This window comes from Columba livia, chromosome 3 (genome assembly GCF_036013475.1).
Source record: "Columba livia isolate bColLiv1 breed racing homer chromosome 3, bColLiv1.pat.W.v2, whole genome shotgun sequence".
NCBI classification, from domain to species: domain Eukaryota; kingdom Metazoa; phylum Chordata; class Aves; order Columbiformes; family Columbidae; genus Columba; species Columba livia.
This window is the reverse complement of record NC_088604.1, coordinates 100,569,598-100,584,318: the sequence shown is the minus strand read 5'-3', so window position 1 is coordinate 100,584,318 and position 14,721 is coordinate 100,569,598. Positions and strand designations below refer to the sequence as shown.

General features: G+C 37.6%; 1 protein-coding gene across 4 annotated transcripts in view; it reads left to right on the top strand.

Annotated features, from left to right (window-relative positions):
* RAB3GAP2 (RAB3 GTPase activating non-catalytic protein subunit 2) overlaps positions 1-14,721 on the top strand; it is a 48,673-nt gene that overhangs the window by 30,649 nt on the left and 3,303 nt on the right. For all 4 annotated transcript variants that reach the window (XM_005499976.3, XM_021284169.2, XM_013371813.3 and 1 more), the window contains 14 exons: positions 1,346-1,473; positions 2,164-2,377; positions 3,467-3,564; positions 4,426-4,531; positions 5,521-5,681; positions 7,125-7,341; positions 8,513-8,686; positions 8,814-8,920; positions 9,929-9,995; positions 10,799-10,869; positions 12,424-12,459; positions 13,028-13,102; positions 13,329-13,547; positions 14,629-14,718. In XM_005499976.3, the coding sequence (XP_005500033.2) occupies positions 1,346-1,473; positions 2,164-2,377; positions 3,467-3,564; positions 4,426-4,531; positions 5,521-5,681; positions 7,125-7,341; positions 8,513-8,686; positions 8,814-8,920; positions 9,929-9,995; positions 10,799-10,869; positions 12,424-12,459; positions 13,028-13,102; positions 13,329-13,547; positions 14,629-14,718 (1,763 nt within the window). The remainder of the gene's footprint in view (positions 1-1,345; positions 1,474-2,163; positions 2,378-3,466; positions 3,565-4,425; positions 4,532-5,520; positions 5,682-7,124; positions 7,342-8,512; positions 8,687-8,813; positions 8,921-9,928; positions 9,996-10,798; positions 10,870-12,423; positions 12,460-13,027; positions 13,103-13,328; positions 13,548-14,628; positions 14,719-14,721) is intronic.

Below are 14,721 nucleotides of genomic sequence, written 5' to 3'. Positions count from 1 at the left end.
TTGGCAATAGAAAGCAGCAGGGCAGATAGACCCTTCACCAAGAAAAGCAGACAAGTCCAAGAGAATTGCACTCGAAAAACCCCACAAGACCCAAACCAATAAGGGCTGGCAAGTGCCAGGCTCTCACACACAGATCAGAGAGTTGTGATGATGTTCCAGAATGTGATGACATGACTATATTTGAATAAATGTTGATTTTCTTTTTTGTTCAAGAATAAATGTAAACTGTTGTTCATGGAAAAATAAGACATCCTCTGAAAACAAGCCCTAATGCATCTTTTGGAGCAAAAATTAATATAAGACTTTGTCTTATTTTTGGGGAAACAGGATACTTACTGAGGTCTATTTGAGTTTGTATTTTTCAGCATTAATCTTTTATTGTCATACGTAACATTAATTCCTCACAGTCACAAAAAAGAACAAACTTGGCTGATGTTCCAGCCTTCTAATTTCAGAAGAGTAGCAGTGTATCCTTCTGCTTGTGCTTAGCAGCTAAAAGATAATGTGAAGCAGATCCTTGACTCTGTCAGTACTGTGGTTGTGAAGAAAAGATCAAGCTCTGTGCGTTTCTTTTTTGTTTGTAGGATTTTTAATAGCAGTGTGTCAAAATGTGTAAGGGTTTGGAAGAAGAAGATTGTGTTTAGAAGCTGTTTCAGGTGAAGAAGATATATTCAGAGATATCTTTTGTATAGGAAGCTCCTTTTAGGATCTCTGTAAAATTCTTTATTTTAAAACAAGTACATTGGAATAGTTTTGTTGGGTTTTTTCCAACATTGTGTTGATGTCAGGTTCCTAAATTCTGATTGCTTTAATTGTAAGTGAAATTTGAACGCCAATAGAGACATGAAATTCCTGAGACTAAGATTGTAGAAATACAAAAGGCAGTGTCTTGCAGAGTTGAAATTGAATTGATATCAGTAGATATCAAGCTCTCATGCAAGGAATGTGCTTAAAATATTGGCAAAAAGAGTAAAAATATTATTGTTTGGTATTTTTGATAAATGAAAACATGTTTGAGACTTGGTATATTTCAATTTTTGGCAATCTCTGGTTTGGCCTTAAACCAGTAAAACAGTAAATTTGTCTTTGGTTCCACATCGTCAACCTCTTCAGGTTTAAAAATGAGCCTGATGCCTTTCTCTAGTACTTCTCATAAAAGTAATTCTTTTTTTTATCCTGCTGTGAATGAAATATTATCGTTGCAAGCAGCAGTGCCTCAAAAAATTACCCTGAGCGACATAAATCCTCTGGTTCTGGTGAAGGAGGAGTTTAATGCAGCTGCAAGGTATGTTTCACTATTCTGGGCTATATATTCAAGTTCAAATGTAGTTTTATGTCTCCTCAGAGCTTGAGTGTGTGGATGAAGGACTATTGCAGTTCTGTGCAAACAAGTTAAAGCTGTTACATCTTTATGAACTAGTTAACAAACTAAATTCCCAAAGCATACGGAAAGACACTCCACCCTCGGACAATGTGAGTAAATTCGAAATTCAATTGTCTTATAGAATCGTGTGATTTAAGCATAAAAATAGGTTTTCAGGGCCTCTGATAAAATAAATAGGTAAACAGGCTACCTCTTTTTGTGGCCCGGGACTTTTAAAGAAGTAATTATTTCATAATACCTTTTTTTTTCATATTCAAATGCCTAGTAATTTGCCCACCTAATATTCTTTAGCAGTCACATGAAATTGAGATAGAAGTGCAAATAGAACCAGGATCTCCTCATTTAAGTCCTTTATCCCAAGTACATAGCATTCTTAACTTTGTTTAGTTTTCGAGGACTATTTTTGAGACCAATAGAAATTACAAATTCTGACATTTGCTTGTACATCTGCTTTTACATTTATAAAAGCAATATAGAGTGGTATGATACGGGCTTGTTTGCTTGTTTGGGTGTTTGTTATACTATAACCAGGATCTAAATATGTGAAATGTATGTGCGAAGTCCTTAAAAATGAAGCTGGACAAGGTCTTCATTCGAGCTATATGAATAACTGATTTTGAGATTATTCCATCATTTTGGCCCTTTAAAAATAAAATTTAGTGTCCAAAATGAAATATTTTTACTCTGATGACTTTTGTTTCAGCTTTTACTGTGTTTTGATAAACATCTTTTTGCATTAGTCATGTGTGTTGTGATTTCTGGGGACTTTTGCTCTTAAGGACTTGGCTAAACTGCTTCGACTGGAAGAAAAGGATTTCCATAGACTCCAGACTTTACTGGAGAACTACAAGAAAGAAAACACTCAAACCCCTGTTCAGTTTGCTGGTGAGAAGGATGGTGTATTGTCTGTGAAAATGTTCTTAGAATATTTGGAATATGAGAAGGACATGATTAATGTGAAAAATATGGAAGACGGAGAATATGTGGCTTTAGGTAAGAGATACTGAACTGTTCACCAAATGATTTAAAGACTGATTATAACCTAAGATGGTATGAACATTTATCCTTAATTTGGGGCTTTAACAAGCTGACTTTGCCTTGAGGTAGCGTCTGACAGTGCTAGTGCATCACTCTTGCCTTCAGCCATAGAACAAGTCTTTCTACCTAGATGGATATTAATACAGGCTAACTACATCTGTGGATATAATTATCCTAAAGCCATGTCATCACCGTTCATTCATTTATTAATGCCACTAACTTGGACAGTGGTAATTAGGTTCTTCACAGAGGAGCTGGATGCTGTGGTTCTTTCATGGTCACAGCACCTGAGGAGTTCACTTCATGACAGGACATCTCCCCTGAGAGTGGAGGGGGCTGACTAGGGGCAGCACAGGACCATGAGGTGAGGGAATAAGGACCCCTCATTTGTGGAGTTGAGGAGGTTTTGGACAACATTAATCTGAAATGTTAGGGATGGGGAGAGTGTCTGGAGTGTGTCTTGGTGTGTGCGATGAGGTTACTTTCTGCTTTAGTTTGCAAATCTTTTCTTGACTACCCTCGAGGGGCTCTTGAGAAATAACTAATAAAGGCAGCTTCAGTTAAATCTGTCTCAAAGGCACTGTCTTTCCAGGTGATTTATTTTCTGTGGAAATTTTGGTGCAAAACCAGATTTCTATGCAGAGGTGTTGTATGGTGTTCACTTTGTAGCGTCTTGCTTTTTTTTGGCTTTAATTGTCAGACTTTTGAGAGGAATTGGGGTTGAAAAGTCAGGCAGAAGAGCTTGGCTTTCAGCTGTATGAGGGTCAGAGGCTATTTCTAAGTAATCTTAGAATTTGCATTTCTCTGCTATAGCACCGTACTTGGTTTTAAGAACTGGTGTAGAAGTGCTCTTCTCTCTATGGCCTTGGACAGGGCTCACCAGCAACTTGTACCCCTAAGGGTAAACCGTCAGGGTATCCTGTGGGTGTAACTTGGTTCTTCATATTGTGCTCAGTGGGACCTGATCAGCAGATGATCTTTCATATAAGGGGAGAGGCTGTGGCTTCAGGTATTATATGTAACGTCAACTAAATTTTCCTTCAGGCAGCTTTTTCTTTTGGAAGTGTTTGTGTGGGGAGAGTTCCACAGAAGAAATGTGTCGTGTGTTGGAATCAGCACATTTTAGACCTCAAGGCTTGTTGGTAAGATATTTTTAACATACTTTAAAACTTTGATTTAGTGTTTGGAAAACAAAACATTGAAAAGAAAAATTCTGAGTATATTGACCTTTTGGATTAATGCTGTATTCAGGCTATGTTCAAATACGCCCACATTTAGTTCTTTCGGTGCTTATATTTCCCACTTAAGAGATGTCACCAAAAAAAGAAGAAAATCTTCTAGTAGAAAATGTGGGTAATCTGATAGGAACATTGGAGCATGGACTTAGGGCACAAATAATATAAAATTTTGCAGAACATTTCTTCTACAAAGCAGCAAAAATTGCGACAGTAGTTGATTTCGAGCACTGATACATTTGTTATAATTCCTTTTGCAAGCAAGGAAGTTTAAAAAGAAATAAAAGTAAATGTTTTTGAGTCACTAGTAGTGTTCAGAAAATCGTCTTTATCTTTCATCTGCATGTAATTTTAGTTTTTTGCTACTTTTCTTCCATCCACTACATAATGGTGGAAATACCTATTTCAATATAACTTGTCTGTGCTAAGATTTTCAGCTCTAATATTAATAACTACTAATGTTTACCAATTTGAGATTGCTAACATACTGGTGTTAGCTGGTTGTACCTTCAGAAGAGGGCGTTTCCTAAGATACCTTTCTAAATGAAAGATACGGGTTGCTTAATTTCAAAGTCTGTCATAGAGTGCCTTATGCAATATATTTTTTACTTGCTATGTTCGTATATTAAGGCTTCATGGATATAACATTTCTGTTACATGACACAAAATTTGTTTGAGAAAGTGTTTGCATTAGGTATAGAGTATGCAGTATAGAGTTTCATTCTATTGCTTCAATTCCATGTTATCTTTTTGTTTTCTTTTTCACAGTCACTCCTTCTCAATTTATGGCTTTCCAAGGAAAAAGATATTCTAGACAAACCAGATTCTGTCAGTTGCCTTCACACTATGCTGTCACTTCTCAGCAAAATGAAAGGTGAAATGAGCATTTGGAACACTTTAAACAAAACTGATATTATTAGAAATTTGCTACTCTGACTAGCCTATATTATCAACTTGGGCTTTTTCCCTCCTCACAAATTCTGTCACAGAGCTAAATGTTAATGTTAATGAACCAACTAAACATACAATCAAAATTTGGGGAGTGTCACAGTTAAAGGCCCTGTAGTTTCTACTCTTCGCTAAGTTGACACAGCTCGTGTTTGGCACCAGAAGGTGGCTCTCCAGCTCCTCCTTCTCATTTTTTTGAGTGTATAGTCCTGTCCCCCTCTCTCATGCTGACTGGCTCTGCTTTGAGCTGCTTTAACTTGTTTAGATGCCATTATTCTGGCAACATTTGTATATTGAACATCTCTGTAACTCGAGGGGTACTCTATGAAGTCACCTTGCCATTACTTGGGTAAGTTGTGTAATCAGTAAATACTGATCCTCACACAGAGCTGCTATGGCTGCGTCTGTGCCAGGTTCCTTTATGTCTGGTTCACCATCGGGTACCATTATCAGCTTGAAACTGGAAGCGTGAATAAGCTCCTGCCGCTGTCTCAATAAATTAATTCTGACGAACATGAGGTAGCCTGAAGAGAGCCAGCTTGAGTACATCGAAAATGTGTGGCATCTTGAAATCACGAAAGCAGCTGTCTGTATTATGAAGTGTCATTTTGTAGTATTCCTTAGATCTAGTAATCATGCAGCAGGTTTTACTACCTTGTGATTTAGATCTATTGCCTGCTGTCCACAAATGGAACTTGGAGAATGAATAGTTCACATTCTGCTCTTTATTTTAAATTTGAGTTATAATCTAGAAATTATATGCTACATATTTAGAAAGAGATAACGTAGAGTACTTGGAGATCGCTCCTGATATAAGCTGTATTAGTAAGTGCTGCTTTCAGGGTTGGTTGCTGCTTTACTGTTGTTAACACCCTGTGACAGAGATTTATTTCCCCTCTCCCCCTTGCTCTGCAGTTGCTATAGATGAGTCGTGGGATACGCAGTCGGTTTCCCCCTGGTGGCAGCAAATGCGGTCAGCTTGTGTTCAGTCTGAAAGTAATGCCGCTGCCTTGTTGTCTGCTCACGTTGGACATTCTGTAACTGCGCAGATAATCGACAGCGTGACAGAGAAGAAGGTAAGTCATCTTGGACCTCCCTCTTCTGCAAACTGCTGTCTTCGTGGTGGAATAACATCCTCAGCGTTCATTTGTCGACATTGTAACGTGAGCAATAATATGAATAATATGAATAATATGCTGAGGTGAATGAGTGATATATCAGAATTGTTTACTAAATGTATTTAAATATATGATGGGAACTGTACAGTGAGATTTTCTCTTGATAGCGAGTGATGTTGACAAAGCCTATACAGTTTTCATGTAAGTTTGAGAAGTTCACTGAACTTTGAATGGTAAATCTGTTTTAATGTAGTTGTGATTTTTTTTTTTTAATTATTATTATTATTTTTTTAAATATACTGGTGGATTTTCTTAACATTTCTGTAACTATGCCTTAAGGTGATGGGTGTTTGGTTTTTCTGGCAATAAGTATCTTTTCACAAAGTTGGTATTCAGAATGTCAAACTACACACAGCGTTGCAATTCAAAATGGAAAGTCTTATTCCATTCCAGGCATATGTGTGTTTTACTGCTTGTCTTAACAGATTAGATGGGGTTTAGGTGATGTTCAGTTTAGTAAATAGACTCCTTATTTATAACTAGATTGCCGGGAAGTGTTTTAGTATTTTTGCACATTCATCTTAACTATTGCAATTCTGTGTGTTAAAATTGTCAGCACTGCCCAAATAGGAATGTTGGTGTGTTGCAACATATTATGCTTTACCCATTTGCTCTCTCCTTTGTCACATTTTTTTCTCTTAAGCTCTTAAAAGAATAAAGAACAGCTTTATTTCCCTCAAAATATACCTTCCATGAAGCTGTTTATCTCTTACTCTTCATTTTCCTACCATCCTTTGGCTTGAATCCCAGAAGTGTTAATGGCCAGGCTTCTGAGAACTCTGGAGTTTGCTGTCTTGGTGCACAAAGCTAAAAATCGGATCTGCACCCTACTGGGAAGATTCTTGGGGTTCTTAGTAGGGCATTTGCTGATAAACATGAAAATTATCAAAATAATGCACAGAAGTGTGATGTGGTATGATGCAGTATTTCATGGTGCATGTTTTATACTTTTTAATATGGTAGGAAATTGAAATATTGGTGGCTTAATTGTATATGTAGGGAATGTGTATCTAGTGGAGGATTTAGAATTAAAGTATTTTTTAAGGGATTTTAAAGACTTTTCAACTAAATATGAACTTTGAAATGGAACTATAAGGTGATCTTTCAGGTCCTTTTATTTCCTTATGCTTTGTTTAAGAATCTGTGCATCTTGTGAGCAGTGTGGGATATTAATTGATGGTTGCATGAGAGTTAAATGTGCATGTCTTGAACTAAATTATTCTTTAAAATGGAGTAGCTCTTAGTATACAGCTTTCTGTTTTAATACTATGCAATTTTTTTTTAAACGAAACTTTGCTACTTGAAGTGAGGAGATCTAAACAAGTTCACATGTTCTGTTAGTCTTCCCAAATAACTGTAGGTTCGGACACGGAATCCTGGGAAGCACTTTCCCTTGATAGCGAATATTGGAAGCTTTTGCTGAAACAGTTAGAGGATTGTCTGATACTTCAAACACTGCTGCATAGCAAAGTGAGCAACAGGACAAAAAGAGTTTCTTCACTCCAGACTGAGCCTTTGGGCAGGCTTTCTGTAAAGAAATTGCTCGAAGCTGGAAAAGGTACGTTTTTTTTCCTCTTGGAAAGATGGTTGACTGTCTTCCTAATATCCTTCTGAGCCATCCTTACCTTAATTTATCACAGTATCACAGTATGTTTGGGATTGGAAGGGACCTCAAAAGATCATCTAGTCCAATTCCCCTGCTGGAGCAGGAACACCTAGGTGAGGTCGCACAGGAACATGTCCAGGCGGGTTTTGAATGTCTCCACAGTAGGAGACTCCACAACCCCCCTGGGCAGCCTGTTCCAGTGCTCTGGCACCCTCACTGAGCAGAAGTTTTTTCTCAAATTTAAGTGGAACCTCTTGTGTTCCAGTTTGATCCCATTACCCCTTGTCCTATCATTGTTGGCCACCGAGAAGAGCCTGGCTCCATCCTCATGGCACTCACCCTTTATATATTTATAAACATTGATAAGGTCCCCCCTTAGTCTCCTCTTCTCCAAACTAAAGAGACCCAGCTCCCTCAGCCTTTCTTCATAAGGGAGATGCTCCACTCCCTTAATCATCTTGGTTGCCCTACGCTGGACTCTCTCCAGCAGTTCCCTGTCCTTCTTGAACTGAGGGGCCCAGAACTGGACACAATATTCCAGGTGTGGTCTCACCAGGGCGGAGTAGAGGGGAAGGAGAACCTCTCTTGATCTACTAACCACCCCCCTTCTAATACACCCCAGGATGCCATTGGCCTTCCTGGCCACAAGGGCACAGTGCTGGCTCATGGTCATCCTCTTGTCCACCAGGACCCCCAGGTCCCTTTCCCCTGCACTGCTCTCTAATATGTAATTTCCCAACCTGTACTGGAACCTGGGGTTGTTCCTGCCCAGATGCAGAACTCTACACTTTCCCTTGTTAAATTTCATCAGGTTATTCCCCGCCCAACTCTCCAGCCTGATATACAGTGCACTGGAAATTGTTCTGCTGATTACTTTTCTTAATTAAAAATCAAAGCAAACCACACAGAAGTAACATTTTAAAATTGTTAAAGAGTATTATTGTAAAGACTGCACTGAAAACCTCTAATAAGTTTATTAGGAAGTTTTCTAATTGGCAAAGTTATCCTTATGTGATTAACGGTGCAAGTTAAAACTCCTTTCTCTTCTCTTGCCCTTTGATTCTGAGCCATAAAGCTTCTGGGATGGGCTGTACCTCATGATTTTGTTTTTTTAATGTCCTAGGAGGTATTGCTGACACTGTAGCAAAGTGGGTTTTTAAACAAGGCTTCAGTCCTCTTGTACTGGATTTGGCCCAACACAGGAACAATGCAGATAGTACTAAAGAATCTATGGAAACACATACTAATATCTCTCTTGAGGAACCAGAAGCAGATGCAGGCTTGGAAACAATCCTTGGTAAGAAAATAACATGATTTTTTGAATTCTAAATGTCTGCAGAGAAGTTCTACTTGCTACTGTTGTGAAGTAGCAGAAATTATAGTGGAAGAGGTCTGTCTTGTAACTTCAGATTTTCTTTTTCTAGAGCTGCTGCAACTGGCGTATCGGCAATTTCCATGTAGTCTCAAGGTGGATGTGCTCCACGCCCACTGCTGTTGGGAATATGTCGTGCAGTGGAATAAGGATCCAGAGGTAAAAGAATTTCATTTGTGGGGAGTAATGGTTAAGACCAACTCAATAGAAGCAGTTTCACAAGTTTGTAATGGTTCATAAAGAAGTGTGCTTTGAAAGCATGCTTGTTACAATTTCTCTGTGGTAAGTGACAAGAACAAACTGAATTGAGAAAATGAATACAGGTCCTGAGGCTGAGTTGGCACCTCACCGAGACAGGACAGTTTGTTTCTAAGCTATCAGAGTCTCAGAACTGGAAGTGCGGAAACTGGATTCAAATAAGCAGCATGTAGGAGGATTTTGACTCTATTTTGTGCAAGTACAAAACAGTTTTAAGTACTGCAAAATAGTGATGCACCTTTTCTCAGTGTGCTAAAGCAGACCACAGAATACTAAATTTGTTAGACTAGAATTGATTCCATTTAAAGAGGGAAGAGTTTTCTTGAATATTCTTGGATTCCATCACCACTGCTGGGAATTGTCATAGGAGAAAAGAAAATAAGAAGAAAAATCCTTTTCTGCACTGGTCTTCTGTAGCTTCTCTAAGATTGGAAAATGTCCTAAGTTGATAATAAATTTGAGATTAACACAACTTAGATCTTTGCAACATAACACCTTGCTATAGAATGGAAGATTCCTTTAAGGTTGTTAAAAGCTTACTCCATCATAATGAAATGGAGTAGAGATTAATCCTTCTAGCACAAGTGGATTTTGTATTTGATAAATTACTGTAGTCAGTGGTGGTACCTTTCAGCAAAGGGTATGGTAGCAGTGCACACACTAAAACAAAGCCTTGAAAATAGCGCTGAAATCACAATGTGTTTCATGACTATTGAAACATACTTTATCATGTGCAGGTATGTTTGTCAAAGATGACTGCAATATCAGAATAGCTTCCAAGTTCTATAACTGTCAAAATATTAGCTTTAAAAAAATCTACCCAGGTCCTTTAAGAATTAATATTTTACATTTCAAACAAGTTTTGAATAACATAATAACTTGTTCTTTTGCTTTTTTGTTTTACATAAGGAAGCATGTTTTCTCATTAGGTCTATAGATCATCTAAGATCCATCATTAATGCTCACGTCCAGCATGGTAAGTATGAAGCTATTATTAATCTTTGAAATTATAAAACAGAATAATGACTGTCAACTAATGTGAATGTATGCAGTTCGTAGTAGTGATGAACATTTTGTCTAAAAAAACTGAAACAATCAAAAAATCAAACCACCCCCCCCAAACCAAACCAACCAAACCAAAAACCAAACCCAGAAAAAAAGCCCCAAAACTTTCTGCTGACATTCAAGCTTCTGTTCTTCATGTTAAAACTCAGTTTCGATCAGAAGTGTGAAAATAAGTGGGTTAGATAAAGTTAATGTGTGTAACTAAAAACAATTTAAAATCAAATTGCTCTGAAACTATTTTTTTTACATTTGTATTTAAATAGTGGCACATGCTTCTTGACACTTCATACATTTCATGCATTTCTTGATAACTCTGTTTCAGTGAATGTGCGGATGATTGTCTTTTTTATAGCCTGTGTACGTAAATAAGGAGCACTCTATACCTAAAGCACCAGTCTTCAACCCTCACACTTACTGCCAAAGTTTCTGTGTACCTATGATGTTTAACCCAGTCTGCATAACATAATAATTTTAATGAATTATTAATGGCACTTCTGATTGTATTTGATCACCAAGGTGGTCTCCTCCTGAGAAATCTGAAGTCTAAGTCTGAAGCAGGGAGGATGACTCAAAATTCCTTCGTGTTCCATTCACCATCTTAGTTTAATTCCTCTTCCCCCTTGTTAAAGCACCTTCGTTCTATTGCTTTTCACTCCATACTTTTTAGATCTCCTTTTAATTCACGTGAAGTTTACAAGTTTGTAATGGTTCTAGGTATCGCTCTGATGATGTGGAATACATTCATAGTGAAAAGGCTTTCTTCTGCTACCTATCTAATGGACAAGGTGAGTGCAGTATTGTGACAGTATTTTTGAGGCTGAATTTTTATTATTAACTGAAAAGTGAAACTAGTCTTTTTAAACCGTTGTGTTTGTGGGTTTTTTTTTAATAAGTTTGGAATATCTTTTATTCAAGCATTGAAATCCCTCTGCTTGTTTGATTTATTATGTAGCTAACTTTGGGGATTGATGAAGGAATGCATTTTGTAAAATATGAAATCTGTGGAACGATCAACGATAGGCAGCTTTAAGTAATAGCTGGTCAGGACTGGCTGATGCGTACTGAGGGTTTATATGCAGTGTTAGCTTTTAATTGGTAAATAAAAAGTATTGTGAAACAATTTGAAACTATATATGTGTGTATATAAAATTTTAAGTTAGAAAACAATGAATAAAGTGTTTACACTGTGCCTGTTTCCTTTAAGTTATTGCCGTGAAAGTTTCAGGTTCCCACAAGCAGCAGCTTTACCCAGTGTTGTGATCCAAGTTCTGCATGTGTGAGCTCTTATTCTGCAAAATACGGAACATTTTGTGGATGTTGTTGAGCATTCTTAACTATTGCCAGCATTGTAAATCAGCTTCTGTACTAATGTGCAGCTTGTTCACTAACTGGTTTTGTGTAAATTATTACATCAAGCAAATACCATGTAGTGACAAATTTTGCTCACTTTGAATAGTTCTTTGAGGTCTGTTTGAAGGCTGGGAATTAGGCCTCAGGGTTTGTGTTACAGAAGCAGTAGCACAACTGATCTCTCACCAACTTTCAGAAAAATACGATTTCTAAATCTGTTGGCACTTAATCAGTCCCAAAAGTGACAGCTGAAAGTTGTCTTGAAGTCAGGCTTTGAAACAGCATGATAGGTCACTTGAATTCCAGTTGAAATAATCCCTTAACTCAGGACTCTGGCATCTCACTTGAGCTGTTGTGCAGGTTCTGCCATGGTGGTGTAATCATTACTTTAACTTTTTGTTCTACGGGAGAACTTCCACTGATGAGCGTGTGCTTCATCACGTGCAGCATGTGATTCAGCCTGTAGAAACCGCACCTCATAGTAATATTCCTAAACAGGTTGTGATTTAGGCGTCTCTTCTGAAAAATTCAGATGGGCAAGGCATGAAAACTGTGTGGTAACTTTCTTATTAGACCTTCTGCATTGCAGTGAACGTGCTGGAGCAGTCACTCTGCCCTTGTGCCCTGGTGTTTCTTTCTAATATCACACTTAGTATTATAGCTCTAGTCCTGGATTGTAGAATTCACTGGGGACTTTTTAGTGGCCTTTTGAGATTTGAATGAGGACCTTGGGGGGGCCCTTTTTTCCCATCCTGGGCTTTTAGAAGGATGAACCAAATATTGGCATCAGTGATGTTCATTTCCGAGTTGTGTGATCTGTATCAAATCTTCTGTTGAAAGCGACCTATGCAGTGTGTTGCATTCTGTAGCCATAATGAACTATTTTCTCATTTTATACTAGGAAAATACTAAATAATAATTTAAAATGCCGTATAACAAATACCTTATGATGAAAATTATTTAACTATGCTGATTTTTTTTTTTAACAGGTTGGAAAAGCTCCAAAGGACAGATTGTGCAGAAGGGCAAGTAATACTACTTCTGTCAAAATGGAAATAATAAATAGAAACGCCTTAATTTTAATACCAGTTTGTGATTTGAATTTCAGAAAAAATTTAAAATGCGCCCCTAGAGAAGATGTTACTAATTTTAAGAAATGTAAATCAATCTTTTTCTGACAAAGCAAATTTGAACAGTAGAATAACTTCAAATATTATAGAAGGTAGACTTGAGACTATAATATGACTAATTCCTACTCTTTTTCATGTGTAACTTCATTAGTTAACGTTTTTGGAAGACATCTGATATGCTCAGAAAATAAAACTTACTAAATGTGATTACTTGAGCAATTCAGCCTCCTTTAGAGATACAATATTGTAAATGGCTACATTTAACTTAATTCTTATTTTTTCCCTGTTATTTCCAGTTCTTTGTTGTACTTAAGTGAATATCTGTTTACCTTTAAATAGAATAGGTTAATAAACTGAGCTTACCAATGCGTTTTATGCCAACAACTGTCTTCTCAAATTATACAGAGCTAATAAAAGCCTGTTTCAATTGCAACTGAAACGCTTTAACTCATACTGTTAACAGGACGTAGGTATGGGTGACACTGCAATGACAGCTTTTCTTGGCTGCTGTTCAGATCTTCTGCAAACGTTGCTAGAGGTAAGTTGTTTTATTTCCCGCAGAAAGTAAGGAACTACTTGATTCCGATTTAATTTTAAAGAATACGGTTATACTAATTTCCGTACCATTCAGTTCAGACAAACGTTCATGAGCTTTTAGAAAACATGAAATTTCATTTTGTAATTTTATCGCAGATAAGCAATAAGTTGTTATTAAAGCCGTGTCATTTTGTGTGTGTGACCGCTTCTCTGTGATGCCCTGGCAGGCTGACGTTAGCAGTGATGAAATGCAGGCCCCTGTCTTAGACACCGAAGACGCTTGGATGTCGGTGGAAGGACCAGTATCAATAGTGGAACTCGCCCTTGAGCAGAAACGCATTCACTACCCCCTGGTCGAACACCAGTTTGTGTTATGTATGATCTTGTATGCCATCATGAGGTTTTCTTTGAGGAGCGTCAAGCCTCTTTCGCTGTTTGATAGCAAGGTACGTCTTCTGGAAGCTTGTGTGTGTACATCTTAATATTGCTGTCCTTCCTCTTGGTATCTATAATGCACACTTTCACTCTTTAAACACTCCATGCATAATTTTATGAAGGACATTTACTCCACTGTGGTGCATTAATGAAGTTGTCACTAGAATTCAGGCTGAAACCCAAACTTCGCGCTTGTTCTGGTGAATAAAACATTTGTAGTGACCTCAGGTGCATGAGAATCAGCTCCTTAATGATCAGCTGGCCTGAAAATACTGCATGGGAAGAACATTGAAAAACAGGGTCTTCTGGTTGCTTTGAGAAGTGTCGGATCAAAGAAAACATAAATATTTAAGGTCAGAAATGTTACGTTAGTGTCACTGTTGTACCCGTTATTGCCCAATATTATTCCAGAATTCTGAGCATCTTGAAGAGATTAAAGAGATTGACATTAAAGTGATTGAAGGTTTCAAAGACCATTTCTTACTTTATTTCTAACAACACGGGCCACTATCTAGATGCACACGTTCATCACTGTTGTTTAACATCAGCATTTTTTGGTACCGGTTTCCCTACTCCCTGCTTGGCATTGAGTGTATCACTGCTGGAACGTGGTGGGCTCAAACAAGGGCTACCACATGCCATGGTTCAGCAGTTTACCTAAAATTTGATTAATCCGTACTTCAAGAGACCTTAAATTTGTGGCATCAACTATATCATTAAGTAGTAAAGAAAATGTATTTTTCTATCAGCTACTTTGCATTTTTTCCTACATATTGTGCTTGGCATGTTGGTCTAGAGCCTGGGACCGTGAAATGCACCCCAACGCTCAGCTCCGGTTGGTAGAATATCAGATATCTAATTTAGCAGGCAGGTAGTTTTAAATTTGAAAGCAAATCCTTGACTTGTTATGATTACATGAACAAAAGTTTGTTTCGTTCTGTTCCTTTAACTTGCAATATTGATTTTTGTCCCCTAAGAGAAGATACCATACAAATAAATGTAAAAAATAAGTGGGCTTCTTAGTATTGGATCAAAATGGATTATTTTTATTCCCCAGTATGTCTGAGGCCTGACTTTGGTTCTCAATTTTAGGGCAAAAATGCGTTTTTCAAAGACCTTACTTCAATTCAGCTGCTACCTAGTGGGGATATGGATCCAAATGTGTTATCCATACGACAACAGGTA